We start from the raw sequence: 26,785 nt of genomic DNA on the forward strand, positions 1-26,785 counted from the left end.
ATTAGTACATCAGGGGTAAAATCGTGATTATGTGTTGAATATCTTTTTAGCGGGAAAGCGATATAGTTGGGAGCGTTAAGATCGGCCACTTACATGGATATATTGTTGTTTAAATGACAGTTCAGGTGAAAAGTTATACACTATTGTAACAGCATTTATGTGATTCTTAACTTCACAGATACAAACCCCTGACGAAGGGCAGAAGGTGCCCGAAATGCATTGGGTTAAACATCTTGTATTTTTCACAAGAAACTGGGATCCTAACATACTGTATCAAAGGCGTTGAGCATAATACATGCATTTCAATATTGGAGATCACCGGTTTCACAATTTGCATAAACGAACAATAAAATGATGATCTTATAATTAAACGAGTTGATATTTTGAATGAAATCGATTTTGATGATTTTATCATCTTCACATGGTGTGAGCATCTCGGGACTGATATTACCCATATCAGCAACTTTATGGACATTACTTCGGCGCTACCAGGATGAAGCATACTCCGAGATAGCTCCCCTCAATGGAATACTTTACGAAAAACTTGATCTAAAATGGTGTGCGGGACATACATACATACAGGATGAGTTGGGTGACATCTGTGTAGGAAATTATGTTGAGATTGTGGGATTTGACAATGTTGGCAAGAGGGGCCATGTATGCATTGAAGAGCGTGGGGCTGAGGGATGAGAGTTCAGAGGTAAAAGATAGGAGGTGGATCCTTTGGGTTCTTCAAGTGAGGAAGGAAGGGATCCATCTGAGCGCGTCCGCTTAAATTCTAATGTGATGAAGTTTTTCGAGCGTGTGGTGGGATACTGAGTTGAAGGCTGCCGAGGGGGCAAGGAGGATCAAAGATGCTGTTTCTCCTCCGTCGAGGAGGGTTTGGATGTCATCAGTGGCTGCGATCAGGGCAGTTTTGTTGCTGTGATTGCTGCGGAAGCCGGATTGGGAGCCGTTGAGTAGCTGGCTCCGCTCCAGGTGTATCATGAGTTGTTTGCTGAGGCTCTTTTCCAGTACCTTTGCTGGGATTGTGAGCAGGGAGACTGGTCGTAAGTTTTTGAGTTCACCGCGGTCAGCGAAGGTTGTTCCCCCCCCCCCCCAGAGTTTTATATAGTTCAAACTAGACCCAAAGGTATCAGAGTGCTTTACATGAGCACTAGTTCCATCACAGATGGACACATTCATTTTTTGGCACGTGGGGATTAAGTGTTTTGCCCGGAATTACAGATGATGAGTGTCCCTGCCGAGACTTGAACCCGGTTCCCCAGCTTCGAGGTCAACCGCTCTAGCCATTAGGCCACATCCTCTGGTCTGACTTTGGCATCTCCAGGTGTCAGGAAACGTTGCGGTAATAATAGAGGTGTTCAGTAGGGTGATGCGTTCCTGGACGATCTTTGGTTTCTGAAGTTGAAGATGTGATGTTGACATGGGTCTGTGGGTTCCCGAGTGGATGGATTTCACGGTGGAGGTGGTGTCCTCCGTGGAGAGGCTGTTCTAGGTGGTCATTGTGTGGTTTTTGTCTGTTACCATAGTGGCGTATCCGTCGAGGAAGTCCGCAGGGTTGGGGTTCGAAGTTTCTGTACATGGTTGCAGTCTTTTCGTGGAAGAAGTGGGCGAGGTTGTCGCACAGCTCCTGTGAGGGTGTGGTGTTGTTTTCGCTGGCAAGCAAGTTGGAGGATTCCTTAACAATGTTGAAAAGTTCCTTGGTGTTGTTGATACTGGTTTTGATGCGTCCTGCAAGGGCAGTCTTCTTTGTTGCCCTCAGCAGGTGGTGGCAGAGGTTGAGAAAGGTCCTGAAGGCTCCCTTGTCGGAGGTGTCCTTGCTGGTGTGCCATCTCCTCATCAACTGTTTGCTGTCTGGCTTTGCTGTTCTGAGGTCTTGGGTGTATCAGCTGGATTTTTGGGAGGATTTTCTCTGGGTGTTGCTCTTGATGGGGTTGATGCTGTCTGTTCAATTTGTGACCCAGGCACTGAAGTGTTTCACTCCTTGTTTGAGGTTGGTGGCGGTAGCAGCATTGGAGGTGTTGAGGGCGTTCGCCCAGTTGGTCTCTGAGATTTTGTTCCACCTCCGGTGTGGGGCGTTGGTCATCTAACAATGCATGCAGATTTTGTGCACACAACCTTGGCAAAGTCAAAAAGCTAACCCTGCCCCATGTCCCACTTTAGCACCTCCGAAACTCCGCCCACTGCTCCTTTTGGTAAGTACCTGCTCTTATTTTTTTCCATCTAAAGCAAAGCGCTAAACCTAGGCAGTTCACAAAAGCTTGTCGTTATAAAAAATGGGTCATGGCTCTAAACGGTTTGGAAACCACTGTCATAGAGTTTCATGATTTGAGGTTTTTTTTTTTAGAAGGCCAGAGTTTTGCGGGAAGAGAGCAGCTTCACTCGCGGTGTGATGCTGACACTACTGTTTGAGGTAGAACAGTGCTTTAAGATGTCGCTTTTTCATTACCACAAAACAAGGCCTTCTTAAGATGGCTGCCGCTGAGAGCTCTGGGAAGGACGCAGTGGGCTAAAGAAAGAAGGGCATCATGGGAAATGGAGTTTCGGGTTGCTTTTTTGTGCACTTTATAGTCTTAAATTAATATTTAGCTGCTCTAGATGGCAAAAAAAGAGAGGACTCCTTTTGATGTCATTTTTTCGAACCCTCTTGAAGAACCTCCACTTTTACTAAAGACTCGGTACCATGTTTGCTTCTGCCCTTGCAATATTTGTTGTGAAAGATGCACTTGGGGGCAGAGCAAGACCGCTTCATTCGGGGGATTATTATGACATATATCATGGATCTTAAAATCAGCCACGTAAAGCCGCCATCCTGCAGGTCAAGCTGTGCCTGCATCTCTCATCTCTTGTCTTTTCTGCACTTCCTCACAGATTCAACGTGCCGCCGCTCCTCAACTATACGAATGACGTAGGGAGAAAGGTGCACCTCGTCACTGTAAACCCGAGCATTGTGGTTGAAAGGTACCATCAAGACCCTCAGATTTACTTCTATATGTGTGAGCTTGTTGGCTGCTTTAGGAGTTTTTTTTTTTACTTCATTCTGCCACTGCAGGGGCAAAATACCCCAGAAAAGCCAGTAACCAGTGTTGGTGAGTGGGTCACCATAGAGAAAGAGCTATTTCAACAGTGCATGGTTTTCCATACTAGTTCAGTGTTGGAGCGATATAATGCTCCTCACCTGTAGTGTCCTAGCATGGACACGTTCTAGTGTTCGTGTGTGTGTGTAATACACTCTACACCCACCCACCACCTACGTCACTGGGTCAGGTGACTAGGATAATAAAAGGGCCGAGCGCACGTGCTCGTGGCCATTATTCCACTACCCAACTACGTGTGCTGTGTCAGTCATTCACCTAGCATGAGGGCCTAGGGCTCAACATAACAATGGCGACGAGGGTCTGAGCTCAGCGTGCAGCAGCCCAGCTGTTCGAAAGGGGGAGAGAAGGGCCGCGTGTGACCCCCCTGCAGGCGAGGACAACTCTTAATCGCCCGTCGGGCGTGCAAAGAGCCCTGGACGCGAGCGGTGAACGGGAGCCCACCCCGCACCGCCGCGAAGACCTGCGGGCGGTCGCTGTGCCCCAGAGTGTAACGACGAAGTCGGGTGCCCACCCCGACCCCGTCGAGCCTGCTGTCGTGCCCGGAGGGGAAGAGCGAGCCGAGCGGAGCCCACCCGCATCGGCCGTGACCAGGCAAGTGGCGGCGACCACGCGGGTGCCCACCCCGCGTAGGAGATAGGCGAGGCACACCCCTGAGTGAAGCGGCACCAGCAGCCCCCCCCACCCGCGCGGTCCGTGAAGCTAGGAGACCTGCCGCGGGGGCCGGGACGAACGGAAAGTGAAAGCGGGTGCCCACCCCGTTCCTCTGTCCTGGTTGGTGAAGCGCTACATGCCCGTGGGTACATCGGGCGGAGGTAGCGGACGTAACAGTAAAAGCGGAGCCCACCCGCATCGACGGAGCTCACCCGCAGTGGACCACCTGCAGCAGCACCCCGCCGCACAGCGTATGAAGGTGAGGCTGCTGCGGCGGTGGCGAGAGGAATAAATAAAGGGCCCGGCCCGCGGCCGAAGAAAGAAGCGGCACCGGCGTAAAAGAGGAGCCCACCCTCAGAAGCCGCATCACGGAGACCCCGTCTCCCCGCCCGCTCCCCGCGTGGCAAGCAAGCTGAATGAGGCTGCGGGGGGGCGGGAGAGCAAAGAAGAGTGCTGGCGGCCCGTAGTCGGAGAAGAGCTACACTAGCACCGTTCCCCCCCCGCCCGCGCAGCAGGAGAAGTGAGCGAGGCTACCGCGGGAGGGAGGGAGATACCCACGGAACTGAACGCGGCCAGCGCCGCTCACGGCAATAAATAAATAAATACACGCCGAAAGAGGCGAGGAGTTCTGCGAGTACACCCCCCCCCCCCGCCGCGCGAGGACTGCAGGAAGCTGCCGCGGGCAGGGAGGGTGATCACAACAGTGAGGAGCGGCCGCCGCCGGCCATCCGGATCATGCCCAACCTCGCAGGACCCCCAGCAGCGCCTACTGGAGAGGCAAATGGCCAGCGGCGCCAAAAGTAAACTAAAGCGGTGCGCGTGATGGCACTGACTGCCATTGTGCCCCGCAGAGTATTGCCTCTCCCTCTGAGCAGCCCACAAGCCTGTGCCCCCTGCCTCCAAAGAAAGTAAATGGAAAAAAAAGACTTACCTGCTGTCCAGCCACGTGTCCTGCCCTCCACTGTCTTGCTGTAGCTCCAGCCCGTTTGCACAGCCTACCAAAGCCTGGAAAAGAACAAAGAAGAAAAGGTTAGCAGCAGAGAAGGGTGCTGCTGACTGGAAGAAAAGCAAACCCTGCACTGCCATCTAGTGGCCAGAGAGCAGCATTGCACCAGCTGCAGGAAAAGAATAGAGAGGCTGGAGAAGAGGCAGCAAGGCAGGTATCGCAAGGGCAGACTGATGCGCAATGGTGGGCGCACGGGAACGCGACGGAGGCGCACAGGAACGCGCCAGAAGCGCAGGAACGTGACAGAAGCGCAAGGAAGAAGAGACAGTGTGCCACAGGGATGCAGCGCCATCCCGCAGCGACAAGAAGGAAGAAAGAAGAACGGTGTCAAGCCACATCCACCCCAGCAAGGACTGCGCTGTCGCCGCATAAAGTGGAGCGAACCCTCGAGCGAACTAAAGGACTCAGCGCAGAGGTACCCCGGACGCGGAAGGTACACTGCAGAGCCTACAGGAGAGGAACCCACTGAAGAGGATGGGCGCAGCAAGTATCCGACACTGGCGGGCAAGGATGCAGAGGCACACCCAGTGGCGCCAAGAAGCCACCACATCAAGAGATCACGGTACAAGGAGCAACGCTACACTGAAGATGTACCACGACGGTGCGAAGATGAGCGTGCACCAGCGCCTGACAAGGCAGCGAACACAGGTAGTCACACGACGTGGCGCACCTCGTGAACACAGGTAGTCACACAACGTGACACACCTCGTCAAGCCGACCAGTCAAATGGTCGCACCACAAAGGCCAAGCCGACCTGCCAAAGGGTCGCACCACAGAAGCCAACCCGCCAGGGGTTGCAAAAGGAGGCCACCGACGCACGGGTCAGTGAAGCTACAGAACAAGAGGTCTGACGACAAGACCGAAGGTATCCTGACAGTGATCGGCAGCCCGGACCGTCAAGTGGTCCAAGAAGCTCAAGAAGAACGAAGAGGACCAAGAGTATGGCCCCACAAACTTCAACAACCAAAGTAACTGGTGAAAAGGAGAAGATGAAGAGAAAGTCACAACCCTAACTCGGAATGCTGAGGAAGATGGAGAGAGTGTTCTCGGACGAGGACAAGACCAGGGGGAACACGTGCAGACTGCGCGCGCTGCATGGAGAAGCCTGGCCAGACCAAGAGGAGAAGAGAAACGGTCCAGAGTAGGTCGTGAAGCGAAGAGATGAAGATATCGGAGTGGCACGTTTGCCACTACAAGAAAAGAAGGAAGATGACATCAGAGTGGCACGTCTGCCACTAAAAGGAAAAGGGGAAAGAAAGAGATCTGAGTGGCACGGTTGCCACTGCAAGAAGAAGGAGAAGAAGTCAGAGTGACTCGACACCCTCACGGAGAAAAGAATCGAGGAAAGAGAGAGGAGTGTGGCAAGACTACTCACACCCTGAAGATAAGGAAGGCGACAAGTGCCAGAACATGGAGAGCAAGTCCTGTGAACACCCGTGGCACGGAGAGAAAATCATCTGCTTGACGATGCTTTCAGCACACCTGGGATCTGCAGAGGTGAGCAGGCCGGACCGTTCGGAACATCCACCTTTGGGGTCACGCGGACACTGGTCAATGCCAGCCGTGGTGACTCAGGGGCAAAGGCCTCAGGGATGCCAGTGAGAGAGAGCATCCCCGCGACGAGAGATGGTCATCAGCTGCCCTTCAGCAAAGGTCGCAGGAGGATGAAGACATCGCGCGCGAAAGACAGGAGCCAACAGCCACCCTCCAGGTCTGACTGCGGAATCTGAGGTGAGACCTGTCGTCTCCTCCGCACCCGCACTTATCGGCATGGGAGTAACACGATACAGGACACTCAACCCAGGCCAGATCTGATAAAGAGGGCCTCAGGGATATCCCGTGGCAGGGGAACACCTGCGAGAGGGGCATCCTGGTGAGAGGGGTGTCTTGCAAACAACCCGTCTTTTGCTAAAACAGAATACACGCCACCGATGAAGAATAGGACTGGACTAAAAGATGAACGGCAACACCTAGCGGTGAACCACAAGAACTTGAACTGCGTTTGTCGCCATGAAAGTAAAGCGAAGAAAAGATTGTGAGGACAACTTCAAGGCAGAGCCGTCAACAGACTGGATCCATCGAGCACCCAGGCTGGTGCCACAGTGAACTGGTGGTCTCCGCGACAGGAAGAACATCGTCCGCGACAGGAAGAACATCGTCCGCGACAGGAAGAACATCGTCTGTGACTCCAAGCAGCTGAAGCGTGAGCGACTCTGCAGAAGTTTGGTCACTGTATTACATCTGTGTATATATTTCTTTCTCCCCTAGGTTGAACTTTGACTCTTGGTTTTTGTCATTAAAAATTGGGAGGAATGTAGTGTCCTAGCATGGACACGTTCTAGTGTTCGTGTGTGTGTGTAATACACTCTACACCCACCCACCACCTACGTCACTGGGTCAGGTGACTAGGATAATAAAAGGGCCGAGCGCACGTGCTCGTGGCCATTATTCCACTACCCAACTATGTGTGCTGTGTCAGTCATTCACCTAGCATGAGGGCCTAGGGCTCAACATAACACTCACCACATTTCACACCTTTGTCTGTAGAGTTCTACCCACTTCATGGCCATACCAGTGCAGAATGTGGGCTACATCAGTTCATAACATAGCAGAGTTGGAAGGGCACTTTTGAGGCAGATTTGTCCTGCCACACTATCCATTTTTCGTGTTTTACTGCCCACCTCACCACCCTCCACTATACTCTGCCTTTCATCTTTCATTAAAATAAATCCCCTCTATGTGGCCATAGCCCTTTTAGATCCTATTAAAGATCAAAGGCTTTCTTGGCTGCTCGAGTATTTGTACTTACAACACGTAAGTTTGAACTTAAGTCTCACGTACGTATTTGTACTTTTTTTCTATTCTGTCTTTCAGATTTCGAAATTTAGATCACAGAAGGAGAGCCTTTGTGGACATGATGCAGTCCTATGGAGATGCCCTCATCCTGATGCCAACGTTCTCCTACCTGCGGAACACTGAGGTGTCCTTCAAGGTGCAGTACACGCTTGAGGACTTTGGCCTGGCCTCCACGATGGTGTCCTTCCATCCCGTGTACCTACAGAAGCTGGCGCAGCACTGGAAGACCAAGGGGCTGAAGGCCCTGAGGTTGTCATCGGGACTCATGCTGGTCAGTGCAGCCCTCGAGCTCTGCGACACCGTTACCCTATATGGCTTCTGGCCATTCAGCACCGACTGGAAGGGCAGGAAGCTCAGTTACCATTACTATGACCAGGTTAAGTTCGAAAGGTTTGTGCACTCTATGCCTATGGAATTCGTTCTCTACTCTCAGATGCACATTGATGGGGCACTACGGCTACACGTGGGGCCATGTTTCTGACATGGGACATTGGTTCAGATTAATACCATGTTTTATTTCCGTTAAGAGGAGTAATTCTGGAGAATTACTGGATTTTGCACTACGCCATATGTTTGAAATCTTTGCCATTTTGCATAACGTACAATGTGTCCCGCTAAAAGACATTTTCTGCGCAGAAGTCTCCTGCAGTAGCTTGAATAACTTTTCTAAGCAATATAGGTCCTCACCTACAAAAGTCACATGAGATACTTGGCATGCACCTTTATGTAAATTAGAGGAATGTTCCCAACATTTTGAAGGGGATGTATGTACATTACATGCAGGTCTACTTCATGCACTGCTGTGTCTGACTTTGCACTCCACTGTTGCCAATTTGCTAACATATCTTGTAAACAAATGTCTTAAGTAGTATATAAGGATGTTCCAGAAAAACACCCATTGCCTCTGTTTCTTTATTGATAATTAAATAGTAATAAAAGTATATTGGTTCAATAAACACATTTAATATTGCATACATTTTTTAATATCTTTTTCGCATATATCCAATAAAAGATTTTTCAGAAAGAGTGGTTAGCTGTGCTGTGGGAATCCTGGCATTGGGAGGTGCACATACTGTTTAATGGGCTGAAATCACAAAAGGTCCACTCACTGATCACAGTTCTGAGCCACACAAGAGGACCCCCCTTCTTTCAATCAAGATTTGAATTATACCCTCCTTGCTTCAATCAAGAAATCATTAAACCCTCCACGCTTCAATCGAGGGTTGAACTTTACCCTCATGCCTTTAATCAAGGATGTATTTATACTGCCTTTGCTTCAAAAAAGGATTGATTTATATCCTTTCCCCTTAAATTAAGGATTTAATTCTCCCCTACTTGCTTTAATCATGTATTGAATTATATCCTCTTGCTTCAATTTTAGATTGCATTAGTCCCTCTTTGGTTCAATCACGGATTTGTTTACATCTTCCTTTCTTCATTTAAGGTTTAAATTATACCCTCCGTCCTTCAATCAAGGACTGAATTATATCCTCCTTGCTTCAACCATGGATTGAATTTTACCCTTTTTGATTTAATCATGGTTTGAAATGATACCCTCTTTACTATATCCTCTTTGCTCAACTAACAAATGACCTTTTATTCCTTAGTTCAAGCAAGGAGGGTATAGTGCGCACCCTTGTGTGCTCTAAGTTTAACATTTCTCGACCGCAGAAAGTCCATAAGTGAGGTCCTGATTGCGATGGCGTTCAGACGAGCGTCGAACCGCCATCATTTTGAGCAGGTGTACGACCGACTATGTGTCGGTGGTTTCACCTGCCCGATTACAATGCGACCGCTGTGTAGGCAGTCATAAAAATGCCTTTCACCATAGTGGCTTGTGCTGCGGCCCGGAAAAGTCCCACAGCACAAGCAGAAATGGTAAAAAGGCATTTTACAAACATCCATTCACCGTGTGTCAGGCACCATGTGGTGCCTGGTAAACAGTGCATGGATGTTTGGGGGGGCACCACATGCCCCCTGGCCCCATAGCGGAGGACCAAGGGAACAAGGGCCCTGCTAGGGGCGGCCATGGTCCCATTCCGGCTGCCTTAAAGGCAGTTAGAATGGGCCATCATAATCCCTAAGGTGGTGCCTCCGCAGGCACCGCCCCTATTGTAGGGTATACGATCCAACTAACGATCAGACAGGCTCCTTGAGCCGGTCATAAGCATTGGTTGGTCCCTTCAACTGATGCGGTCTGACTGACCGCATCATAATGAGGCGGTCGGACTGCTCTGCTGGATGTCGGTGCAGCGCCACCGATGGCCTGTCGATAGCGGTCCGACCGCCACCCCAATCAGCCCCAAAGTATTTATCTATAAATGAGTCATGTGAAAAAAGGCACATATAATGCAGTGCAAGTCTTCATAGTAACATACAAATGAATAGAAATGTACTTAAGGGATCTTGATGGCAAGCCCTTGCCTTAAAGGAATTAGACACTCAAATATAAAGTAACACACGACTTATATAAGATAGATTATATGATATTTATACATTTATAACTTAATGACTTAAAGTATTGCATATAAGGTACTGAATATACTGTATTGTAAAGTAAGCATTAACCCATTTGTCTCATGTTCAAACACTCCACATACACACACGCACCCACACAAACACAAACAACACATACAAACCCTATTATAACACATTTTACATGTCCCCACACCTTTTTTCTCTGTGTCTTTTTTCTCTTTTTCTCTCTTTTTCTCTCTCTTCCCCTCTTTTTGTCTCACTCACAACACACACTACAGCACACAAGTCTACTGTTGACAAAGTGATAACTATAACTGCACGACATACCCCATTAAGTCATATGCATTACATTGGCAGTCATTACATCACAGATAAGTTCAGCAATATTAACACAAGGAGTCAATACATCAAATGAGAGATAACTTTGCAGGTATGTACAAGTAGGTCAGCATTCTTGACTCCTACTTCAAGCCTGCTTCTGTCTCCCATGAGGTAAACCTGTATTAGGTGTAGGCATCTGTGTGGAACATAAATGTGCAATAACTCTCCGGGCTGCTGCTTGTAGAGAGTTATGTAAACTGTAGGGGAAGGAGGATATTTGAAAATTAGGGACTCAACAAAATAACAGTATCATCATCAAGTGTGAAGTAATACATAAATTAATAGAGAAGTTAATGGGTGGGAAATGAAACCAAAACATGCAGCAAGATCTGCTGCTGTGCATAAATTATTTAAAGACACAAGTAGTGTGACATTGCAAAATTATACTTCGTGTACAAATGCTGAGAAGGGAGATAGTAAGTAGCAGGTATTAATGTTTGGAAAATTAGAGAAAAAACAACTTACCAAGTCCTTAGACATTATCTCTCACAAAAATTATGTCAAAGTGAATTGAGTTTAAGAACTCTAACATTACCTACACACCAGGGAGCAAGTGCAGCATTATTACAAGACTGGAGTAATTCGATGAAGGATAAAGGTAATAAATCAATGCAACTACTTATAAAACATCTATTAATTGAGCAGGACAATATTTTGCAGAAAGTTAAAAAGACTGAGAAAGATTTATGGAAAGAGGAAGGTCAGACAAGGACTTCAGAACAAGTAAAAATGTTAACTTTTTTTAGACAAAATGCACCTGATGCATCTAGAGCAGATCGCTAATTGGAACAAAAATGCTATTTGAGGAAGAAGAAATCACGAAACATGAACACAAGAAGAGGAAAGGTTTGGAACAGTAAAAAAAAGAAAGACAAGATTTGGCAAAGAAAAAGGAAACCACAGAAAATAATGAAACAATGAAAGTGAACAGTCCATCAAACAGAGAATTCTCCCTCTAAGAATATTGCCTTTTGCCCAACACAACATACTGATTTGGTCAACACACAAAAATGCATTTTTATCTGTTTGCAAGGGATTTCTGTTGAGGCAAATACAACCCGAGGTGAAAAAGAAAGTGTTAGACCTGTCAGCCCTAGGGTGGTCTTTCCCTGAGTTTTTGCCCTTGCCTCATTTTTTCCACCCTCTTTTTCATTGGCCTTAGGTCTCCGAGCGCCTTTCCATTGCTAATCAGTGTTAAGGTGCAGGTGCTCTCTTCCCCCAATATGGCTGCCACAGGCCCCTGCTACTGCGGAGTGGCCTTTTTAGTAGCACCCTAGTTGCCAGGAGCTGGCTGGGACCCTACAACATTGTTGCGACACCAGCCCGCCTTTTTTTCTCCTATAGCTAGAGTGGGGAAGCTCCTGGAACTTGCTGGAACCTTCTAGAAGAAGGGTGGGGTTTACTTTTGCCGCCTTAGAGGGGGGTCACCTGACCTAGGGATACTTAAGGAAAGGAGGGAACATTTTTAGTCAGTTGGGGTGACGCAGACCTGGGGGAACCTACGCAGGAGTTTTAGGCGGTAGGGCCTAGTCAGGGACCAATGCCACTGAAAGTGACAGGGCTTAGGTGCTGCCTTTCAAGTTGAGTGAGGGATCCTGAACTAGCCCACTGATCTGGCCCAGCGGGAGGGGAACCCAGGGACAACCTACCAAGCCTGACTGAGAACTCCCTTCAGTCACCAACTCAATCTACCCCCCCCCTACCCCCCAAGGAACCAAACTACTAAGGGCGCCAGAACCAACAAGCGCCAAGAGGACCTTAAAACTTACCACAGAAACTTACCACAGAAACTTACCACAGAACTGCTGGGGGATCAACCAGGTATCTTGGCTGTGCCACTCCTGCGCTCCCTGACTTAACCTGGGCTCCCTCCCTAGCTTGTTCTGCCACTGGCGTGTGGCCTGCCACCTCTCCACCTACCTGCCCCGTGCTGGGGCGTCACTGAGAGAGTAAGGGGGCGCTGGGCGCTGAACAAATCGCTTCCCCCCCAGCTACAGGCTAGCCCTTAATTTCTTCCACCCCCGTCGGGGATACCAAGAAGAATTGCTCACGGCTGCGGCCCTGGGCCGTGTAGCCTGTCGCCTGCCACCCTCGAGGCCCGCGGGGAAGACTGGGGCCCCGCCACTGCCGTCGCAGACTCAGCAACGCGGCCCTCCGTGAGGGGAGGGCTGCCGGGATTCGAGGTAGGCCTCGCCGGGTCTTGAAGCCGCGCACTGGGGTCACGTGACGGGGGCGGACTGCCAAACGCCGCCCCCGCCGTCTGAGGAGTGTTGAGGAGGCCGCGCCCCGCAGGCCGCGCTGGGATTGGCAGCTGCGGGCGCGCCTCCCCTGCCGACGACCCAGCTGGTTCTTGGTCCCCGGAGACTCCGCAGCGAGGTCTCCACTGGCCCCAGACGACGCCGGGAAGAGTGTCGACTGGCGGGAGGAGGAGGGAGCCCCTCCCGACTGGGGAACCGGCGCAAGGGCCTAGCGGAGGCTGAAGATACAGGTAATCCCCGGGGAGGAGGGCGGGAGGCCCCCAGAGGCCCTGAGCACACCCCTCCCTCGGGGAAATCTATCGTGGAGTGACTGGGCCCCCACCGCCACGGAGCGGGAATAAAACCGGGCCACGGCCCCCTTAATGAGGTACCTGGCTTGAAGGATCTGGTGGGGATCCAAGGATATCACCAAGAGCGACTTCACCCCTACCTGCCGAGAAGTCATATTCTGGCTTGACTGTTGAAGAGTGGTCTCAAGGACCCCGCCTAATGCCCACAGGAAAAGCGATGCGTAATACTTCATTTGGTTGCCAGGGTTAGAGCTTTGATGTCTGGCCCAGTGGTATGCAAAGGGCAGCGCTAGAAGGAATTGCAGTGCCTAATGCTCAAAGGAATTGCCCAGTTTAGCGCTAATGAATTGCTATGTGCAGCGCTATGTTTAAATGCCATGTGTTGCAGCGCTATTGATTGGCTATGTGCAGCGCTATGCTTAAATGCCATGTTTTGAAGCGCTAATGAATTGCTATGTGCCGCGCTTGGCGTAAACGCTGTGTTTGACGCTCCCCAGGATCACCAGGTGTCGCGCTTTGATTCAATGCCAGGTTTTGATGTTTTAATGAACTGCCAATCTATTCCTAATTAAATGCTTTTGATCCTAATGTTGATCTAGATAAAACTGATTGGTTTTATTCAACCTACTGTGTGGTGTCAATTATTGCGTGCGTTTCCTGTCTTAGTGGATGTGTGTGCTGTATGGTCACTTTACACGTAAGCCCTTGGATGCCTACCTAATTGCGCCACACTACCCCCATAGGGCCTGGTGACCCCCGGTCCTACAGAAAGAGATAATGATGAGACGAAAATTCTTAAGTGGAAAAATACCATACCGACCATAAAAACATAGGCGCCGATTACGATGCTGTTTGGACACACGTCAGACCAGCATCATCGCGGAAGCAAGACAGCCCGACAAAGAGTCGGAGGTCCCGCTTCCCAGATTACGATCTGACCACCGTGTTGGCGGTCAGATCCTGTATTTTTTCAATTGCAGCTTGTGCTGCCGCTCGCAGCACAAGCCGCAATGGAAAAAATGCAGATATTACACATCCATACACTGTATGGTAGGCACCATGTAGTGCCTGCCACATGGTGGAGGGATGTTTTGGGGGGTGCCCCCCCCCCAGGCCTCATAGTGGAAGGTCAGGGGGGCAAGGGGCCCTGCTAGGGGCCCACAAAGTCACTTTCAGCCTGCCTTTTTATGGCGGGCAGACTGCCATGAAAGGGCAGGCGGAAAGTGAAATTGTAATCCAGATGGCAGGGCCAAGGCTGGCTCCACTGCCATTTGGGATTACATTTCCAACCACTGCCCTGACAGGCTCCATGAACCCGCCAGAAGCGGAATGGTATGCCCCTGGGGGTTTCCCTCCAACCGCCAGTATCGCAATACAGCGGTCAGACGGAAACCTCTGATGTCAGCAGAAAGCCTCCGACGAGTTGTCGGATGGCTTTCTGCTCAACATCATATTCATAATGTGGCCCATATTGGCTAATGGAAGGGAATTTGAAGAAAAAGGAGGATAGCTAGGATGTTGAATGGGTCCATGAATTGAATATACACATGGATGAAAGAGGTCAGAGTGGCCTCCAGAAAAAAATCGAAATTCTGTCCTAATTATTAGCAGGAAATAAAATTCGTCTGTAACAAAATACCTATAAATGAGGCACATTAAACGGCACATATAAGGCAATGTAAGTCTTCATAGTAACATACATATTAAAAGAAATATACTCAAGGGATCTTGATGGAAAACTCTTGCCCTAAAGGAATTAGAAACTCAAATATAAAGTAACACGTTACTTAAATAAGATATATTATAAAATAATTATAATTTTGTAACTCAGTAACTTAAAGCATTGTATAGTAAGTACTGAACATACTGCATTATAAAGTAATAACTAAACCTATTGTCTCATACTTCAAACTTTTAAGCGTAGGTTACTGAAACACCCCACACACACACACCCACCCACCCTCTCAAAGACACACAACACATACAAACCCAAATATAACACATTTTAGATCTTCCAACGCCCTTTTCCTCTGTCTGTCTTTTTCCTCTCTCATCCCCTCTTTCTGTCTCACACACACACGCGCACACACAGCAGCGTTACAAAGATTGATCACAGGAGCTGTTCCAGCACTGCCTTTGCTTTCCATTGACTGGTGAATGGTGCACTCTGGCATCAGTTTAATCACTAAGCCGATCTCCATTGACTTTGGACTATGCCCCTTTTAGTACGTGTATACTTATCAGAGCAAATTACACTTCAGCTTTATGGCATGCAGGGGAACAATGATGGACTTGTGCCACACGAGCCTCGCCACACCTGTCTGACATATAAAAGCAAATACAACTTGATGGAGTTTGACCTGTCCCCTGTCAAGCAAACCTGAACACCACAGCCCCTGGAAGCACTTCCTGCACCAAGAAGGAGTCAATTCTTGCTAAGCAGAGGATTGACCACCAGATCAGATCCTTCAGTCCCGGCACCCAGGAGGAATCAAGCCTTGCTCCACAAAGGACCGACCGCTAGATCATCTCCTTACTCCCTGCACCCAGAGGGAGTTATGTCCTACTCCACATAGGACCGACTGCTAGATCATCTCCTTTACTCCCTGCACCCAGAGGGAGCCAAGCCTTGGTCCACGGAGGACCGACCGCTAGATCATCTCCTTACTCCCTGCACCCAGAGGGAGTTATGTCCTACTCCACATAGGACCGACTGCTAGATCATCTCCTTTACTCCCTGCACCCAGAGGGAGCCAAGCCTTGGTCCACGGAGGACCGACCGCTAGATCATCTCCTTACTCCCTGCACCCAGAGGGAGTAATGTCCTACTCCACATAGGACCGACTGCTAGATCATCTCCTTTACTCCCTGCACCCAGAGGGAGCCAAGCCTTGGTCCACGGAGGACCGACCGCTTGATCATCTCCTTACTCCCTGCACCCAGAGGGAGTTATGTCCTACTCCACATAGGACCGACCGCTAGATCATCTCCTTTACTCCCTGCACCCAGAGGGAGCCAAGCCTTGGTCCACAGAGGACCGACCGCTTGATCATCTCCTTACTCCCTGCACCCAGAGGGAGTTATGTCCTACTCCACATAGGACCGACCGCTAGATCATCTCCTTTACTCCCTGCACCCAGAGGGAGCCAAGCCTTGGTCCACGGAGGACCGACCGCTTGATCATCTCCTTACTCCCTGCACCCAGAGGGAGTTATGTCCTACTCCACATAGGACCGACCGCTAGATCATCTCCTTTACTCCCTGCACCCAGAGGGAGCCAAGCCTTGGTCCACAGAGGACCGACCGCTTGATCATCTCCTTACTCCCTGCACCCAGAGGGAGTTATGTCCTACTCCACATAGGACCGACCGCTAGATCATCTCCTTTACTCCCTGCACCCAGAGGGAGCCAAGCCTTGGTCCACGGAGGACCGACCGCTTGATCATCTCCTTACTCCCTGCACCCAGAGGGAGTTATGTCCTACTCCACATAGGACCGACCGCTAGATCATCTCCTTTACTCCCTGCACCCAGAGGGAGCCAAGCCTTGGTCCACGGAGGACCGACCGCTTGATCATCTCCTTACTCCCTGCACCCAGAGGGAGTTATGTCCTACTCCACATAGGACCGACCGCTAGATCATCTCCTTTACTCCCTGCACCCAGAGGGAGCCAAGCCTTGGTCCACAGAGGACCGACCGCTTGATCATCTCCTTACTCCCTGCACCCAGAGGGAGTTATGTCCTACTCCACATAGGACCGACCGCTAGATCATCTCCTTTACTCCCTGCACCCAGAGGGAGCCAAGCCTTGGTCCACGGAGGACCGACCGCTTGATCATCTCCTTACTCCCTGCACCCAGAGGGAGTTATGTCCTACTCCACATAGGACCGACCGCTAGATCATCTCCTTTACTCCCTGCACCCAGAGGGAGCCAAGCCTTGGTCCAAGGAGGACCGACCGCTAGATCATCTCCTGCAGTTTCTGAACCGGTGACCGCAGGAATCTACATTCAACACTTACCTTCCACACAAGGTCTTCTTGACACTCTTGCCAGGAAGCAGCGCCCTTTCATCCCCAAGCTTCGCCCAAACCCAGCGAGGAGAAGTATACAGCGCTAGTTGAGCAAGAGTTGCCAGACTGGGCGTCTTACCAGCAGAATATTTCTATATGTGGAATGGCAAAATTATTGGTTCTAATCTTTCTTAGTAACAAATAACTATAAATTTTTGTGGATCACACCTTCGTCTGTTTCGCTAGTTCCCACTCAAGAAGAGACACTATCTACAGAAGCGTGGCCTTGTGTAGATTTGCACACTTTGCCATAAACACAAAAGGATGCGGACGGTTAAACACCTGGCTTGGTTACTGGTGGTGTATGGAATCGCCACTGTGTACTACACAGTGTACAGGATGACGCAGCTTCAGAGACAAGAACTGGGCGTTTGCAAGAGGTAATTCGTCCTTTGTCAAATTATGGTTTTGTTGATGTCTAGTTTGGAGACCACAGTGTAGCAGATTAACTTAAAATAAAAGTTTGTTTTAAAGCTACTTTTATAAAATGCATTAAATGTTTTTAGTTTCTTAGCAGTTAATTTGACTGTGTCCTGTTGACTGCTACAGAGCCCTGAGTTAACTGGGCAAAGAGTAGCAGTAACTATCCAGGGGAATCAATACTTAACTAAATCGAGGAACAGCATGTCACAATAGGAGGGTTTGTTCTAATATGCTGGCAAGAGGCGGAGTTAAAGGCGCAAACCAACCGGTGCTTTTAGCTTCTTCAGGACGCTTCAGAGTCCAGAAAAGTACCCAACAAATCCTTAAATACGACAGAGAAAGTCAGACTTCCACTGATTGCATTTGTTGTCTTTGTGGGTGGAGCAGGTTGTACAGAAGGCGAGGACACGGGTACGATGCTAAACCAGTCTTTCCAACTTGTTCTCTATTTACCACCTGTTCCTTCACTTCCGGCATCGAATGCTCCTCCCCTCACTTCCTGTCCTGTCCCTGAGCAGGGTGCGGTGTGCGGTGGCCTGGGAGGCCTGTCTCCTGCAGGGTTTTTGTGTCCTCACCTGACTCCTCCCCCCCCCCCCCCACCTTCTTAAAGAAACCCAACACATCCCCGAAATGAAAGGCTTCGTGTTCAAATGATGACTTCCTGATCTGGGGGCTCTGGTATTGTCTTCAGCCGATGGCTTTGCTGGAATTGGAACCCATTAATGAGGGGGGGGGTGTAATGATGCTAGGTGCTTAGGCTATCAGTAGCTTTCCCCCAATAACTCTCAGGAGGCACTCAGGATATTGCAGAAGCCTTTATTCTACTTTTAACTTCTATTGCCGAGAGAGCGCCGGGCAACACGCTCCGATCGCCGTCTCTCCTCGCGCGCTATGCTCGCGCATGCGCAGTAGCGTCCAAATGGCCGCTACGCACATCGCCGTCCTCACGTAGTGCGCGCGTCAACTAGACCGCGACACTACATATCTCCCCCTTTTCATATAACACAACACAATGTCCCAGACCAAGTGGTCAGTCCATTTCAAAGTCTCTAAACTTGGATGGTCTCAGCACTGCTCTTCCCCCCCCGGGTGTGTCTTACCGGAGTGGAATGTCCTTCTCGGCTTCCCTCTGAGACCGGGCCTCCGTCGGTACCTTTCGGAGTGCCCTGGCCCTCTCTCTCTTTTACCTCACCATCTTCTCGGGTGGTTTCCCCCAAGGGTCCTCCACCTGGGTTGTCTCTCTCTCTCTCTTGCTCTCCGCTCATGTTCTCTCTGCGGCCTCCTTCGGATGAGTCTGTGTCTCTTATCGGCCCTTCCGTCGGGGTTTCCCCTTCTGTGTCCTCTCGTGGCCATTGTAAGATCTTATTGCATTTGGCCATGTGCTCATGTGACCACACGTTTCCGTCGCTGAGCAACGCTGCCCGGTCGTACACTTCTTCTACTCTGAGGGGTGGGGAGTACTTGCTTTCTCCCTTTCGCTTTAGGACTGCCAGCTTCACTCTGACCCACTCCCCTTTTTCCAACGCCGTCTCCTTTACCCTCTTGTGGCGGTTGTAGTGTTCCGTATAGATGCGTTGTGCCTTCTGCAGGTTGTGTTGCACCACCGGAGACCATTTGCTGGTGATGGTCTTCTCCTGCCACGCCACATTGTCTCTGGTGAAGGGTTGCCTTCCTCGTAAGATCTGGAAGGGACTGTACCCCGTACCGGTGGGGGTGATACGGTACGCCCATATCGTGCTTTGCACTTCTTTCTCCCAGTCTTTACCTCTCGTGATGGCCGCCTGTATGGAGCCCATCAGCACCCTGTTGAACCTCTCTACTTGTCCATTGCTGGACGGGTGGTATATCGAGGTGTGTCTAAGTAGTATGCCATTTCTGTTCGCAAACGTGACCCACTTGTCGGAGATGAACTGGGGGCCATTGTCGCTGATAATGCTCCTGGGTATGCCTTCCCGGAGGAACACCGCTTTGAGGAAGCGCAGTATCTCATCCGTGTCCATGATCTCGTTGATGTGCACTTCTGGCCATTTCGAGTACTTATCAACTAGTACACAGAGGTATTTGGGGATCCCCTGGTCGTCCAGTATCGGCCCCAGTATGTCCACAGCCACCTCTTCCCATGGGTTGCTGGGGTTCGTGAACTTCCCTAAGGGTGGTCTCATTGGTTTCAGTGTCTTGTCCGCACCCAGGCACTGCACACAGTCTCTCACGTGCCTCTCTACATGCGTGTCCATCCCTGGCCACCAGTATGTTTGTTTTGTCCTGGCCTTTGTCTTCACGATTCCCAGGTGGCCTTCGTGTAGTATGGTTAGCAGGGTCGGTACGATGTTCTCCGGTGGTACCACCCTGTCACCTCTGTAGACGAACACCCCGTCGTTTCCCACCGACAGCTCTTCTCTGACCTCGTAGAACTGCCTGATTTTTGGTCTTTGTCTTCTCCTTTCTGGCCATCCTCGTACAATGTACGCCTTGATGTCGCCCATGTCGCTATCCGCCTCATACGCGTTTTCCCATTCCTGCCTGCTGATGGCTTTTTCCGGGTCGTCAGTCAGGGCCACCATCTCGTCGTCGTCTTCCCTGTCATCGGAGGCACTGTCCATCGCAGATGCCCTGCTGAGGTAGTCCGCTATCTTGTTTCTGGAGCCCGGGATATACTCCACGTCGTACCTGTACTCCAGGAGTTTCAGTGTCATTTTCGCAATTCGAGGTGTGGCGCTGGCATGGCCGTCCGATGTCAATACCTTCACTAGAGGCTTGTGATCCGTCTTCACTTGGAATCTGGTGCCCCACAGGAACTGACGGTACTTCGCCATAGCCCACACCACCGCCAGCATCTCTTTCTCAATCACACTGAACTTTTGTTCCGACGCCGTCAGCGTCCTGGACGCGAAGCTGATCGTCTCCGTTCCACCTTCCGGTCTTTCCTGCATGAGCACCGCTCCAAGCCCTTTTTCACTCGCGTCTGTCATCAATATTGACCGTCCCTGGGGATCGTACCCTTGCAACGGGATCGCTCCACCGATTTCCCGTTTCACTGTGTCGAACTCCTCCTGCGTCTCCTCGGTCCAGATGAACGCCGTCTTGTCCCTCGTGAGTTGCCTCATGTGGTGGGTTTTTGTGGCAAAGTGGTGGACGAACTTGCTATAGTACTCCGCCATCCCTAGAAATGACCGTACTTCTTCCTTGGAGGTGGGCGGTGGTGCTTCGCAGATGGCCTTCACGTTCCCTCTCTTCGGTGTTATTCCTTGCGCACCTATCTCGTGCCCCAGGTAGGTGACTGACGTCATCCCGAAGTGACATTTCTCCCACTCTGCCGTTAGGCCCTTCTCTTCAAGGATCTTCAATACTGCCGACAGCTTCCTGTCATGGTCCTCCAGCTCTGTCCCTATCACTAGGATGTCATCCTGGAAGTATTGCACTCCCTCAATGTCCTTAAATAGGCGGGCCATTAGCTTCTGGAACACCGCCGCTGCCGAGGCGAGACCGAAGGGCATGCGGCAGAATTGGTAGCAGCCGAACGGCGTGATGAACGATGTCAATTTTTTGCTTGTCGAATGTAGCGCTACCTGGTGGTATGCCGATTGCAAGTCAATGGTGGAGAACCATTTTACTCCTTTCGTGCGGGCCAACATTTCCTCTATGCGTGGCAAGGGGAACTTTTCAACCACTATGCACTTGTTCAACTCTCTGAGGTCCACACAGAGGCGCACCTTGCCTGACGGTTTCATGGCCACCACCAGAGGCGCCAACCACTCCGCACTGTCGATGGGCTCAATGATTCCCCCTTCTTCCAGTCGGTGGAGTTCCTGTTGCACCGCCTCCCTCACCGCAATCGGGATGTTCCGTACTTTGTGCGCTACTGGCCGGGCATTTTCTTTGAGGACGATTTTGTGGGAGAACTTCTCTAGTTTCCCAATCTTCCCGCCGAAAACCTTCGGGTGCCCGCTCCGCCATTTTTCTGCCGTCGACTCCTCTCCGTCCAGAGTCACCATCACCTGGGTGTCCCCTCCTGGGTTCAGCTGTACGCCTAACTCTCCTTGGTCCATCCAGCCCAGGACTGACGGTCCCTTCTCCGCGACGTACAGCTTGCAGAGCGCACTCCGCTCTTTGAACTGGAACTTCAGCGTCTTGAACCCTACCATCGGGATTGGATCCCCTGTGTAGGTGACCGGTCGAATGTCGGGGGGTTCTAGTTGCGCGCCCCACGTGGGTCTGAACCTCTCATTCCATACCGATCGTTGAACAATCGTGTATGGAGAACCTGAATCCGCCACGATGGTGATGTGTATTCCTCCAATAATCATGTCGCACTGGGGTTTGCGCGTTCTTCTCCCCTCAATGCCCAGTACCTGGTCTTCTATACACAGGACTTCTTCGTCTTCTTCACGGCCTTCCACTTCTTCCCCCTCGTCCTGTGCCACGAATTTCACCGCCTGCTGTCTCCCTTTCCTTCGGCATACTTTTTCGTAATGACCTACTAGGCCGCAGAACGCACACTTGGCTCTGAATGCGGGGCACCGTTTGTCGTGCGCTGCATGGCTCGAGCTTCCGCACCTGTAGCATCTCATAGCCTCGCTTTTTCCTTGTTTCCATGTCTGTCCGGGTCTTGTTTTCCCTTTGGTCGCTCCTCTGTACTCCCCCGTCGCTGGTTTTCCCCGTGCCTGATGGTCCGCGTCGTCCACCTTGTTGACTGTGAGTCTGGGGGCCGGGTCTCTCTTAGCCGCTTCCGCGCAGCGTTTGGTTAGTTCCGCTCTTTTCACTATGGCGATCACCTCGTTTAGCGTTGCATCTCCATTCGCCCACAGTTTGTCCTGTACTGACTTGCTTGTCGTGTGCATAACGATCTGGTCCTTGATGAATTCATCCTGTAGTCCTCCATACTTGCACGTCATCGCCAGTTTTCGCAGCGCCGCCACGTAGTCATCTACGGATTCCCCCGCTTCTTGCTTCCTCTGCTGGAAGTTATAGCGGTCGATGGAGGTGCACACAGCTGGCCGATAGTGGTTGTCCAAGTCTTCTATGGCGTGGGCGAACACGTCTGTGTCCCCTACCTGCCTGACGTTCGGTGTGAGGTTTTGAAACACCCGTATTCCTTCTGGTCCCAGGTTGTGTAGAAGTATCCTCTTCCTCCTGGCACTGGAGAACGCCTCCTCGTTCTCATCTTCCAGCGCTTCCAGGTAGTTTTTGAAGTACTCCCTCCAGTCTTCCCACTTCATTATGGGTTCTCCCGGGCGTGGTAGGAACGGGATCGGCGTCGTCAGAGTCGATGACTGTGCACTCATTTTGGCTTCCACTAGCTTCCTTGGGCTACCTGGTGCGTCTTTCCCCGCTCCCCTACTTCGGGTACCTGGGACTGCGTTCGAGCTGGCTGCTCCGTCGTCCCCCGACTCCGCCAGGGTCTCCTCTGTCGTTCCGCTGTCCGCCTGCGATTTCCTCTACCTCGTGGCCGGCTCCTTTACTGCCCACGTGCCACTTCCTGGCGTCTATCTGCCTCTGCCGCGCTCTCCCGGTGCGTAGGCGTCTGTCCTCGACCCCCTCGGTCTTCTTACCGCGTGGGGTGGTGTCCCTCCTGGTGGACCTCCTCTCTGATGCAGGTTGGGGGCACCATCCTCCTGTTGCACGTAGGGTTCTCACCATCCCACCTTCGTCGCCACTGTAATGATGCTAGGTGCTTAGGCTATCAGTAGCTTTCCCCCAATAACTCTCAGGAGGCACTCAGGATATTGCAGAAGCCTTTATTCTACTTTTAACTTCTATTGCCGAGAGAGCGCCGGGCAACACGCTCCGATCGCCGTCTCTCCTCGCGCGCTATGCTCGCGCATGCGCAGTAGCGTCCAAATGGCCACTACGCACATCGCCGTCCTCACGTAGTGCGCGCGTCAACTAGACCGCGACACTACAGGGGGGGGTCAAGGTCAGAGCAAAGGGGGCGGGGTCGGGAGGGGCGAAGTAACCAAAAGCGGATTCTGATAGTCAATTTATTGATGTATTTGTTAAACATCTGCTGCAAAGAATTTGGCAACAAGGGTAAAATGTGAGAGTACATCTGTTCTAGATTACTTAATTGGACGCAAAGAGGCTGCATTTTAAACTATTTCCCTGGTTAAAACACCAGCTGCGGCCTGCGGATGCAGAGATCGCGTGCCCTGTCATTTTCAGGGGATAAAATATAATGACGGTAAGCTACCTGCGGTAGTTGTTTTTTCTACTGTATCTCAATGGTCAAACAGTGACAATAATACACTTATGTTATAGCATCATTATGTATCGATCGCATAACACATAGTATTAGTTTTTTACTTTTATATAACCCCCCCCCCCCCTCCCCCACCCGAAACCCAACACCACCATGGCGGAACAGGTAAATCATAAGTAAAGCAGCAATATACACGTTCAGCAGTGTACAGCAGCGCGACAGCAATGTACATGACAGTCGTTGATCTGATCGCAGCTTGTGTACCATCCTTCAGGTGAGGTCAGGGTGCTCTAACAGGTACGTGGTAGGAGGTGCCCAGAACTCTTTTGGCCCAGAGGCCTCAGATAGCTCCTCGGCAGACGCATCGAGTTGTTCTTTACAGAAGACAAGATCTCTAATCCCTTAATCAGAGTTGAGGCTGCTTTGGCAGAGCGATGCGCAGCAACAGCACGTTTAGCACGCAGGGTGGCTATAGTAACTATGCGCCGTGCGCAAGCTTTGTTTCCGGTTAGAAGCCCCAATAGGCACACCTCCGGCGCACTGGCAATTGTCGTTACTACGCAATCTATTTCTAGCATGTTATTAGTGCGATGTGTTTACATCGCAAATACCATTCCTTGCATGTTTTAGTGAGAATGCTTTTAGTTCTCAAATGCATAGTAATCTAATAAAACATATTTTACTACGCAGAAAACGACCACGCATATGAATGTATCTGAAACTGAGAGACCCCTGTGCCCAGCTCTGTCCCGGTTTCACCGAACGTTCTTCTTTCACGTGCACCAGGGTCTGTGTTCCGAGTTTTGTTGTCCCCTTCCGTTTCCGTTCCCACCAGCATCATTATCCCACACAGACTCATTTTTCCGAAGAACTTAGTGACCGCACCGCCATCCCCTCCACTCAACACGCATGCACAGACGTCACCCATAGATTACACTGACACTTTCATTGTGGGTGAAGAACTGCTGCAGGTTTATTTCATACAACATAAGTATGACGATAAGTGGGTTATCTTACGGGCGATCCAGGGCAAGCAGCCCCTCGCTGCTCCACCCGCCTGGCGAGCCAGCATGCACGGTGGGTCGATGCCCTGCAGTGCGGCACATATTTTCAGATCATCCTTTGGATCATGTGATCTGTCGCATACTCCCGCCCCTTTTGAAGGGGGCGGAGCGTGTTGTGGCACACCCTCGGTTGGTCAGGCCCCCCAACCGCCCGAAGGACTAACGGGGCGCCGTTGCGGTCTTGGCTCGGGCACCCTTACTGTGCCGGACAGGGGTACCCTTACTGTACCGCCTGTCGCAGAGGTACCCTTACTGTACCCTTCTGCCTCCAGATCGCCCTGTAACTCCGCCTGCAACGCAAGAAAAAACATTAAAACATTCCAATGGCGCGCTACCTCCGCTGCGCAGGGTAAGCGGAAAGGGTGGGAATACGCATGGCCAGGAGGAGCGGCGCAGGAAGCAGAGGAAGATCAGAGGAGGTGAGGCGCCTAAAAAGGGGGGGTCTAGCCTTGCCCACCCATGTGGCACGCCTCCCCCAGGCAATCCCATTGGGGGCCTCCCCTCCCCGAGGTGCGGCCTCACGCGAGGCGGAGCAAGGGGGGGGGAGTCTCCGACGGGCGGCCACTAGAAGGCTGCCCTGCTGATGTCCCCCTGCGTGGGACGCGGGCAGCGGCATAGTGACCACACCGTCATCCGCTCCACTCAACACGCATGCACAGACGTCACCCATAGATTACACTGACACTTTCATTGTGGGTGAAGAACTGCTGCAGGTTTATTTCATACAACATAAGTATGACGATAAGTGGGTTATCTTACGGGCGATCCAGGGCAAGCAGCCCCTCGCTGCTCCGCCCGCCTGGCGAGCCAGCACGCACGGTGGGTCGATGCCCTGCAGTGCGGCACATATTTTCAGATCATCCTTTGGATCACGAGATCTGTCGCATACTCCCGCCCCTTTTGACGGGGGCGGAGCGTGTTGTGGCACACCCCCGGTTGGTCAGGCCCCCCAACCGCCCGAAGGATCAACGGGGCGCCGTCGCGGTCTTCGCAGAACCTCCTTTGGCTCCCGGACCTTGGCTCGGGCACCCTTACTGTGCCGGACAGGGGTATCCTTACTGTACCGCCTGTCGCAGAGGTACCCTTACTGTACCCTTCTGCCTCCAGATCGCCCTGTAACTCCGCCACAGCTCTGGGGAGGCTTCCGTCGCTGCCAGAGCCCCCCCTTCCTCCCTTTGCTCTTATAGGTGCCCTGCCCCTGCAAGCTAGCTTTGGCGCGTATGGACCTGAAATCCTACTGTGATTTTCAATTGGGCCAACTACGGCCATTCTGGCTTTGTAAGTGTGTTTCCAACAGCTAAGCACCGTATAGCAGGATGGAGGTGACGCGTGAGTTAACTGCCTTCTCCACGTTTATCCACACAACTGACATCATGGGTGTCTAATGATGGGATGGGCACTTAAAAGCTGTGAACATCAGACGGTATGGGGGCACCAGCCTCGTCTGTACTCTCACCCAGCACACGGGAAACATACGCTCACCGCCCCTGAATGGTTAATGCCGCAAACTTAGCTAGTGACAGCATTATTGGCAAGGGATTCGTAGAGACAATCTCGCCTCCCTAAAGCATGCCAATACACATCAATTTAACAGATAAAACTGCTAACTCTGCCGTATTACCTTTTTGGCCATTAACCTTACTTTTCTTCCTCTCACGTTGTATTATTATCCCATTGTTTACTTTCAATGACCAATCTCAGCCACATCTCCTTGGATTGGCCTCCCCACTGCCAATAATGACCCAGCCTTCTGGGGATCATCTTAACTACCAAATAATACCGGTTTTATTAAATATTCTTGCAAGTGAAGTTACATTAACTTACATGATGGAGTCTTATTCTAGCCTTGTTCTTCAATAGTTCAATGAAATCAAACTAAGATAAATATTATTGAAATATTTCGGTTCATTCCTACTTTAATTCCTTGAAATTGAAGCTTCTTTCCTGAAGGCGACATGTAATTTGCACGAATTTTTTTTTGTAAAAGTCAAATCAGTTATAAAATTCAA

General features: G+C 50.9%; 3 protein-coding genes across 5 annotated transcripts in view; 2 read left to right on the plus strand and 1 right to left on the minus strand.

The window, feature by feature from the left end:
• Positions 1 to 8,572, plus strand: part of LOC146782822 (alpha-2,8-sialyltransferase 8F-like) — a 160,337-nt gene extending 151,765 nt beyond the window's left edge. The window contains exons 6-7 of one of the 2 annotated variants that reach the window (XM_085639213.1): positions 2,875 to 2,964; positions 7,633 to 8,572. In XM_085639213.1, coding sequence (XP_085495339.1) covers positions 2,875 to 2,964; positions 7,633 to 8,095 — 553 coding nt within the window. In that variant the 3' untranslated portion in view covers positions 8,096 to 8,572. The remainder of the gene's footprint in view (positions 1 to 2,874; positions 2,965 to 7,632) is intronic. The other variant, XM_085639214.1, reaches the window with a different exon arrangement.
• Positions 1 to 26,785, minus strand: part of LOC146782821 (uncharacterized) — a 271,182-nt gene that overhangs the window by 216,617 nt on the left and 27,780 nt on the right. The window lies entirely within an intron of this gene.
• LOC146782823 (alpha-2,8-sialyltransferase 8F-like) overlaps positions 15,385 to 26,785 on the plus strand; it is a 188,380-nt gene continuing 176,979 nt past the window's right edge. For both annotated transcript variants that reach the window (XM_085639216.1, XM_085639215.1), the window contains exon 1: positions 15,385 to 17,473. In XM_085639216.1, coding sequence (XP_085495342.1) covers positions 17,358 to 17,473 — 116 coding nt within the window. In that variant the 5' untranslated portion in view covers positions 15,385 to 17,357. The remainder of the gene's footprint in view (positions 17,474 to 26,785) is intronic.

The sequence above is a fragment of the Triturus cristatus genome, chromosome 12 (assembly GCF_964204655.1).
Source record: "Triturus cristatus chromosome 12, aTriCri1.1, whole genome shotgun sequence".
Taxonomy (NCBI): domain Eukaryota; kingdom Metazoa; phylum Chordata; class Amphibia; order Caudata; family Salamandridae; genus Triturus; species Triturus cristatus.